This window comes from Buceros rhinoceros, unplaced genomic scaffold (genome assembly GCF_000710305.1).
Source record: "Buceros rhinoceros silvestris isolate BGI_N320 unplaced genomic scaffold, ASM71030v1 scaffold621, whole genome shotgun sequence".
NCBI lineage: Eukaryota > Metazoa > Chordata > Aves > Bucerotiformes > Bucerotidae > Buceros > Buceros rhinoceros.
In genome coordinates, this window is record NW_010394582.1 from 10,643 (window position 1) to 19,578 (window position 8,936).

The 8,936-nt window shown below is 49.0% G+C and overlaps 1 protein-coding gene across 1 annotated transcript in view; it reads left to right on the forward strand.

The window, feature by feature from the left end:
* PPM1K (protein phosphatase, Mg2+/Mn2+ dependent, 1K) overlaps positions 1 to 4,014 on the forward strand; it is an 11,882-nt gene extending 7,868 nt beyond the window's left edge. Inside the window, exons 3-6 of the mRNA XM_010145247.1 lie at positions 1,324 to 1,489; positions 2,016 to 2,160; positions 3,214 to 3,348; positions 3,818 to 4,014. Coding sequence (XP_010143549.1) covers positions 1,324 to 1,489; positions 2,016 to 2,160; positions 3,214 to 3,348; positions 3,818 to 3,949 — 578 coding nt within the window. The 3' untranslated portion in view covers positions 3,950 to 4,014. The remainder of the gene's footprint in view (positions 1 to 1,323; positions 1,490 to 2,015; positions 2,161 to 3,213; positions 3,349 to 3,817) is intronic.
* The last annotated feature ends 4,922 nt before the right edge of the window (positions 4,015 to 8,936 follow it).

The following is an 8,936-nucleotide window of genomic DNA, read 5'->3' on the forward strand; positions in this document are numbered from 1 at the left end:
AACCTGGAAAAGCCCAGAATGCAGGAGACCTACAGAGGGCCTGTCAAGGGGATTTGCATTAGCTGTGAATGCAAATGTGTTCCGGGCAATAGCTTGTCCTTTTTTTTTTTTACATTTTACTGTAATAGCTCAAGTCAGCAGGTGTTTCTGCTTTCCAGGCCGCTCTCACTGCATTGCCTTCACATAATTAACAGGGAGGGAAGATACTGACTGTAAAATGGGACTGCTCCTATCAAAAAAAAAAAAAAACAAAACAAAAAAGGAAAGCTGGACAGTTCTTCTGGCCTTTCCTTCTCCACAGAAAAAACTGCAGATCTCTTCTGAAACAGGCAGACTCGCCTTTCTCCTTTTCAAGCACTTTTTTTTCCAGAGCATTGTGATGATTGAAATGAAAAGCCATTAAAATTACTTGCACCAGTTAATCCAACCAGGTCACTGAACACAGTCAGTCAGTCAGCTCAGCTCACTCCCTTACCCTGTAAGAGAAGGAAGACAGCACCCAGGGCTCTGTTTTGCCCTCGGGGCAGTCACTGTACACCCCGTCAAGTGATCCTGCCAGTGCTCAGGGCAGATTGCCCAGAGAGCCACTGCCAGCTACTGCAAGGGTTTGCAGGCACAATGTCAGGCAGAATCCAGCTGCACCTTTGTCCTGGGACCGTCAGCAAGCTGACAGTGTCTGAAGGGAGCAGCATACCTTTCTGAAAAAAGCCAGCAGCCTGCTGGCTGAACCCTTCGTCCCTTGGCAAGGCTGGGGGAAGCAGAGGGAGCTTGTAACAACCCTGACAGCAGCGGGAGGACACCCCAGACTGGTGTGAAGGAGCAATCTAGTCTTTCTCTTATGGTGAACTAGGTGGAGCCACAATTACTATGAGTCAATTGCCCCCTTCACCACCTAAGAGAAGGGAGGAGCCACCAGCTTTATGGTGAGCTACCCATGCAGTCACTGTGCCAGGGATAAGGGCGATAGGTCTGTAACTTGAGGTGTGCTAGTGAGACAGAAAAACTCTTTGCTACAAGCTGAAAGGTAGCCACTGTACCTTGTACCACTTTTATTCCACTTGCTCTCTTTGCATGGAGCCATGTTGTTGCACAGAAATACTTACCCCTTCCACCTCCTCTCTCTCCCCCCAGCCTTCCACGCATGCATATTTGCTGTGATTTGTTTTTTCATTTGTAGATGTAGTTTAAACTTAAAAGCAGTTACTTCCTGCTAAGGTAGAGCAGAAGTTGTCTTCAGTTTACCAGTTGAAACTGTTGCCGTTATAAATGGCCCCATGCTTTGAAGCAGTGCTAAAACCTCTCTCTTTGATGTGACATTTATAGCAACTCTGATGAACTCTGGGACCACTGCAACAGTGGCTCTGCTCCGGGACGGTATTGAGCTGGTTGTGGCAAGTGTGGGAGACAGTCGTGCTCTGCTCTGTCGAAAGGGAAAGGCCATGAAACTCACCATTGACCATACTCCAGAAAGAAAGGAGGAGAAGGAAAGGTACCTGTCGGCTGCAGATGTGGATTCCCAGGGCATGGCCTCAGTCAGGATGTGCTTGTGTTTTGCTCCTGGGTTGGACCTGGAAGAAAGCATAGAACTGAACATAATGCCCCAAGACCATCTCTGAGCTGGCAGAAAGTGGCACAGCTCCAGTTAATTCATTTGGTTCCGTTTAGAGGACTGGGGATGTGGAAAGCCCTGCAGGAGTGTGAACTGTCTTGGCAGTAAGGTCAGCATAGCTAGGACTCAGTACAGAGCCATAACCACACGGTTCAGACTTGTCCAGTTTGCCAAGTCAGAGCCAAGACCTGAAGAAACGCACTACGGTTCCCAGGTCTCAGCCCATCAAGCCACATCCTTTCTGCAGAGCCCTTCAAACAGCAAAAGCCAACCCTCAGCCTCCCAGCTGAGGTCCTCCATACCCCGCGCCACCTCAGTAGCTAGTGACAGAAACTGCAGATATAGACAGGCGTAATGGTGTGAAGCAGTAACTCATACTTGCTTTTTCTTTTGTACCTCTGAACAGGATTAGGAAGTGCGGTGGTTTCGTTGCCTGGAACAGCGTGGGACAACCTCATGTGAATGGTAGACTTGCAATGACACGGAGCATAGGAGATCTGGATCTTAAAAACAGTGGTGTGATAGCCCAGCCAGAAACAAAAAGGATTCAGGTAAAAGAAGGTCTGGATAACAGGGACAGCAACAGTCGGACTAAGGGACATCATAGGTATATGATGCAGATGGTGGTACCCACACGACGTGTTCATCAGGTGAAGCCTGATGGCCAAGCATTGCTTTTTGTTTGGGGTAAAGTAACTGGAGCACCAATTCTAATTAAGTCATTTCAGATTAACACTGACAGAACAGAAAAGAATCTGGCCCTGGTACTAAATTCATCCAGATCAACTAAATCCCATTTATTGCAGTACAATATAGGATGAGGGAAGAAAGATAACAGGTGATAATTCATTACTGAAATACAAAGGTGTTAGTCTGTTCGGGGCTTGTGGTTAAGTGAGGTTAGTGCTGATAGAAAACCCTCTCTGAGAACTAGGTGAGGTATGGATGGCCTGTCACTAAAAAAAGTAGAATACATAGAAGTTTGCACGTTTGGGAGGAGGGGAGGAGGAGGAGGAAAGGGCAGTTGCATGTGTCTTACCATAGCTCTGCAGTTGTCCGGAAAACAAAGTTGTCCAGAAGGTATTCAGCACAGTTGCCTTCGCTTTTGCAGGAAGGCTTTCCCTCCCCTCGGCTCATACTGTTTGTCACTTTTCCCCAATGCATCTCCCGGGGACCAGGAAACTTATATTCAGTTAAATGCCACCCACTGTGCCTGCGGGGTTTAGGGAGATGACTGCAGGGCTATCCTGCCTGCCTTGAAATCCTCAGTGTAAGGACACCTTTTGTTTACTGGGTAACGTGTGGATCTGGTCTTTTGGTCTGGGGGTATTCAGAGGGCTGCTTCCTTGAACTGGAAGCACCTCAAGACACTACCCTACAGTACAAAGAACGCCGTCTGTGTGGCTGATGGATGTGCTCAAGAATTCAAGAGGCAGCCTTTGGCTGGCCGAGGGTTTTGGGTTCCAGTTAGTCCTTGCACGGAAGGCAGGAGAGCACATGACACCCACAGTGCTTTGCAGCGAGCGTAAAAAAAAAATGAAGGCAGTTAATTCGCCTTGCAGCACTCTCTCCATCCTTGTGCATACTGTGTGCCTTTACTGCAGTTGCATCATGCAGATGACAGCTTCCTGGTCCTTACCACAGACGGTATTAACTTCATAGTCAACAGTCAGGATATCTGCGACTTCATTAACCACTGCCATGATCCTGCCGAGGCCGCCCACGTTGTAACCGAGCAGGTAATGCCAGGGCTTCCCTGGGCAACAAATTCTTGTGGTTCTTTTTGGTTCAGTTTTAAAAAACCGAGTACACAACCACTCTCAAGTGAACTGGACTACGCTGGTGGACACATTCACTAGTCTCACTGGCTCACCTCTTCCTTACCCTGGGTCTTGCCACATCCTTATCAGGCATCATTGCTATTAACTTGCTTAGCTCACAATCCACTGAACTGCGTGGGACTGGAGCTGCAGTTTATTCCTGTGCTGAATATGTCATCAGCATAGACAGAAATAGGCAGTTTCTCACCAGGGTTCTGGATGGTGGCATATCCTATGGGACACTCTGGGGCATGTCAATGCAGCATCGGGCTGGGAAGGGGCAAGAAAGTCTTGGGCTTCAGGGCATGCTGTTCCTTATAAAGACAGACACTTGTTTCCTTTTTCAAGCAAGACGATGATGATGATGACAATTTGTTTCTCCTCTCAGGCAGTGCAGTTCGGCACTGAAGACAACAGCACAGTTGTCATAGTGCCATTTGGAGCGTGGGGAAAGTACAAAAACGGCGACATCAACTTCTCCTTCAGCCGCAGCTTTGCTTCCAGCGGGAGGTGGGCGTGAAGACCTGCCGCAGTTGTCTTTTCCTGCCATGATCTGGACACAGCGTACTACAGGAGGACACATCCGTCGGTTCATAGGTTGACTCAGTCAGTGTCTTGTCCATCTCGTCTGCTCCCTGGGTGCGTAATGCCCTGTTGTTGCTTACGGCCCATCGCATTTTGCTGCTTTTGTTTATTCCAGTTGGTGTTAAGGCAGCTATTTATTTGGGTGTGTAGTCCCAGCAGCAACGCACATCACTTTGTTCACATGGAAGAGGCTCTGGGCTTTCACCTAAGACTGGAGGTCTTCACGATTGTTCCATACCTACTTGTGTTACCCAGGACTCTTCGTTACCTGGCAGCTGTATAAGTCTGAATCTCTGAGCCACGTGCTGGGTTCTTTGTATGTTAATACATGGGGGAACAAACGCACAGTGTTCTTAGGTGGGCAAAAAGCAGGTTTGTTGTCTTCCTCTGCTTTGCAGCCGCCCTAAACTCCCCTGTTCCTCAGAAGAAGCAGGTGAAAAATACGGGAGAACTTTCAGAAGTGTTTAGGTTCTGATGCCAGTGGCATTTGATGTAGCTGAACAACTTCCTGAGACTGTGCTGCTCTGCAGGGCTTTATCACGTTGCTGCCATCATCCGTGATCCTCTAGCTCCAAGGAGATGGAGCAGGCTGGAGCCATGTGCCACTGGACAGATGGGAACGTTGCTCCATTGGGTCCAAAGCCTGCATAGTCTCTGTGGACCACAGAGCAGCCCCTTGCACTGGCTTCTCTTTGGTGTGACAAGTCCTTGACAGGAGCATGGAGGCGGGAAAAAGCTGCACATTTTTGATATCTAGAGACTCTTGTCAACTTGAATTTCTTCTTTTTGTTTTTTAAGAAAAGGAAAATCAGCTAATTTCAAAGAGTTTACTCATCAAAATCCTTTGAATGTGTAAGACAGGAGAGTTTATTCATAAATATATGAGGATTTTCCTGCCCTCTGCTGAAGGTCTCTTTCAGCTGGTTGTGATAGCCTGTGTCTCTTCATGGTATACAGGGAGCTGTAAGATGCCCAAAGCAAGCTAGAGAAAGGAGAGAGTGTTATAATAACACGAGGTAATTTTTGTAAGTTTTGGGTATTGTTTCTGGTAGGTGTCAGACACCTGAGGGTAGTTTTATACTTAAAGGAAGCATTTTCACTCCCCTTTCTGGGGGGGATTTTGCATCCAGTGAGGCACAGGGGCACCAGAGCTCCAAGCCAGCTCGTATCGCTGCTGTGACATGGACTGCAGGTGGTGTGGTGGCTGTAGGTGAAGATCTGTCCCCGCATGCCTCGTTCAGACCTCCTCCTCCCTCTGCTCCACATCAGGTGTGCAGCTCTTGTGGCCTTCGGGTCACCCTGTTGCAGTGAAATATGGCAAAGGAGAATTGGGCTCTTCTCAGGCTTGCCACAATGTTTTTCATTCTGTGGATGTTTCCAACAGCACAACTGTAAAAACAAAACAAAAAAAGTGAAAGAGAAGTTGCCTGACACTAAATCACCTTGCAATAAGGGAAAGTATTTCCGAGATGCCTGGCCTGACTCTCATTTTCCAGTGTGAGGTACACATCTTTGTTACTTCCAGCTGCTTCCTTTCAGCCCAGGGTTGTACACATTCCTCACGTGTTCCCTTGCCTCTGGTCGAAGGCCTGGCAGTGCCCACCAGAGCACGGTGTTGCGCTGGCAGCATTAGGTACCAGGTTCAGAGAGTACGCTGTTTGTCCATCCCTTTGGTGTGCTACGTCGTGTACGTTGTCTGTGTATTATTCAGTTCGTCAGTACGAAGCGGTTGTAGGTCGGTGTATGTAAATCTCTGTTGTACTGGATGGTGTGGCCAAGGCCTCTGCTAACGGGCCCATCACTGGTTTACAAGAGTAATCCCTCCTGTCTCCCCAGGTTTTCCTGGGGGTTGGGTTCCATCCTCACCTGAGGTCAGAACATTTGCTGGTCGTGGTCCGGGGCTCAGCCTTGCTCACCTGAGGCAGAGGAGCGCTTCTAGTTGTTGCTAGCGAGAGCAGGTTCTCAGTCTGTGGCAAGTTTGAAGATTCCCACAATCCATTTGTGGAAAAATGGCAAAACTCAGCCTTTTCTGAGCACCTGAGGAGCGGTCGTGTCTGACAGAGGTTCAGAGAGCTGCTCTGGGCATGTGGTCATGGCCGGTTTGTTCTGCAGCGTGAACAGCCGAGAGCTTTTCTCCTGCCAAAGAAGTGCTCTACTAAAACTGCAAGTCCGGTAGTTCCCAGCAAAGGGTTAACTGCAGGACGCAGCAGTCTTGCTCTGGGCATGTCTGAAGGGTTAGGAGTCAATCCCGGGAGAGGACGTTGCTGTGGGGGTGGCTTTGGTATTCTGTGTCAGGCAGGCTTGAGCTGTGCTGCAGGGGTTTGGAAGAGCTCCATCTACGCTGTGCTGTTCCAGATGCTGCTCCTCTCTGTTCAGCAGCTCGCTGCCGGTCCTGGTGTTGGCTGGGAGAGAGTTAATTTTCTTCCCTGGTAGCTGGTGCAGTGCTGTGGTCTGGATTTAGGATGAGAACAACGTTGATAGCGCGCTGATGTTCTAGCTGTTACGATACAGTGATCAAGGACTCTGGAGCTTCTCGTCCTGCTCTGCCAGCAGTAGGCTGGGGTGCTCAAGGTGTGAGGGGACACGAGCACGTCAGCTGACCCAGACTGGATCTTCCAGACCGTGTGACATCTTGCTCAGTGTATAAACTAGGAGAAAAGCTGGCTGGGGGCTGTGGCTTGGGAACTGTCCAGGCATCGGTCAGCGGGTGGTGAGCAATTGCGTTGTGCATCACTTATTTTGTATATTCTAAATATTTTATCATTATTATTATTTTATCTTCCTTTTCTGTCCTATTAAACCGTCTTTATCTCAACCTACAAATTTTACTTTTTCTGATTCTCTCCCCCATCCCACTGTGGGGTGGGTGAGTGAGCGACTGGCTGTGTAGTGTTTAGCTGCCTGCTGGGTTACACCACGACACTGTCTATCCAGACGGAAGGTATCGAGGCACTAGGGGTGTTCCTGACAAGTACACATCATTGATTTTTTTTGAGCAGTGCTGGATACTTGCTGAGCTGGAGACGCGGCAGTAAACCCAGGCTGCTAATGAAGGACACTGCAAACGAAGAATAAGTGCTCTGAGGAAAGACCTGGCAGTTAGAGTAGCTTCTAAACATTGACCCAGATGTAACATTAAATGACAGTTTTTCTTCTGATTGGAGATTTGGGGGCATTTTTTGTTTCATTCCTATTTGGTTGACTGATTGCATAGAGAACAAAAGTTGTTGGGGGCTTTTATTTCTTCTAAGAGCGTGGTTATTCTCCCACAAGAAGGATCCATCCATAACTTCTTTTAAATTTTGTAAAGGAAGGGATGAGACAAAGCTTTGCAAACCAGAAGATGTTGGGTAAAGACACACTGGTGGTTGTATTACTGCCTTTGTGAGAAAATGAGGTCGGGAAGGGCTTCTGGGTGTCATCCAGCCCGGTGTCCCACTCAGAGGCAGGCTAACACGGAATTGCGTGCTGCAGCGAAGGGACGTCTCCTGACGTGGAAATGCAGGGCCTGAAGCTGGGTGGGAGAAGGCACTTAGCGTGCAGCATGGTTTACCCACTGGAACCATGGAACCACTTACCTGGAGGGAAGCTAAAACCTACCGGTATTTAACAGGCACTTTGTATCGCTGCCAGTAAACCTCAGAAATAAATGAGCGCATACATGAAACTCGGGTATGAGCTGTTTTGTGCTAAGCACAAGTGACTCAGGACCTGACAGGACACGAGTGAGGTGTGTTCGTTGTGCACAGGTTATTTCCTGCCTCTGCACTCTGAAGTAAATGAGCTACTGAGGAAGAGGAAGGGCCTTGCCAAGCGGCCCAGTAGTCTGCCCGTTCCTCCTGCCATTAAGAGCAGTGATACCTTCACACTGGTTTGGGTGGATTCCTGACTTCATGCTGCGCATGGCAAGACTCGAGAGCCAGCTTGAAAAGCAGAGCATTTTGTAGGAGCACTCCAGTACCAGCACCCCTGGTCTCTGCCTCCTGAACCACAATACTGCTTTTTCCTACCAAGATGACTGTGAACTCTAAGATTTAGTGGCAACTAAATAGTTAGTGGCACTAACCAGGTCTGTTAGTGCCACTAACCAAGCCTTGTTTTTCTCCAAGAGGTTGGGAAGAACCTGCCATTTCCTGGGTGAGGGATTTTTATTTTTTGACACATCTCACCAAAGAGCCATTAGAACAAGTCCCTGCCCTTGGATTTAATTTTGGGGGCTGTTTTGGCACTGATAGGGTGTTGGCAGAGTGAGGTTTGCCAGCACGTTCATGTGTTCAGTGGGCTCTGAATTTGGAGTGCACGGACTGCTGGAGTAAAGCCACGTTGGGGAAGATGGAAGTGGTTTGTGGTAGTGGTACCAGGAGGTCAAATGAGCAGTGCTGTGGTAACGTCTGGCCAGCAGACCTCTTGGCCTGGGGTTCTCCACCAGAGCTAGGCACTGCTCTGCTGCGATGAAGCTGTACTTTGTGGTGGGTTGACCGTGGATGGATGCCAGGTGCCCAACACTGCCCTATCACTCCCCTCCTTGGCAGGACAGGGGAGAAAATAAGAGGGAGAAAAACCTCACGGGTCAAGATAAAGGCAGTTTAATAAAGGAAGAGCAAAGGCCACATGCAGAAGCAAAGGAAAGCAAAATTCTCTGCTTCCCATCAGCAGGTGATGCCCAGCCGCTCCCCAGGAAGCAGGGCTTTAGCACGTGTAGAGGTTACTCCAGAAGCAAGTGTAATAACGAATCCCCCACCCCCCTCCTCTCTCTCTGCTTTCATTGCTGAGCATGACGTCCTGTGGTATGGGGTATCCCTTTGGTCAGTTTGGGTCAGCTGTCCCCGCCGTGTCCCCTCCCAAGATCTTGCCTGTATGCCACCCTGCTGGTGGGGCGGGGAGCTGGGCAGACAGCCTTGATGCAGCGGCAGCACTGCCCC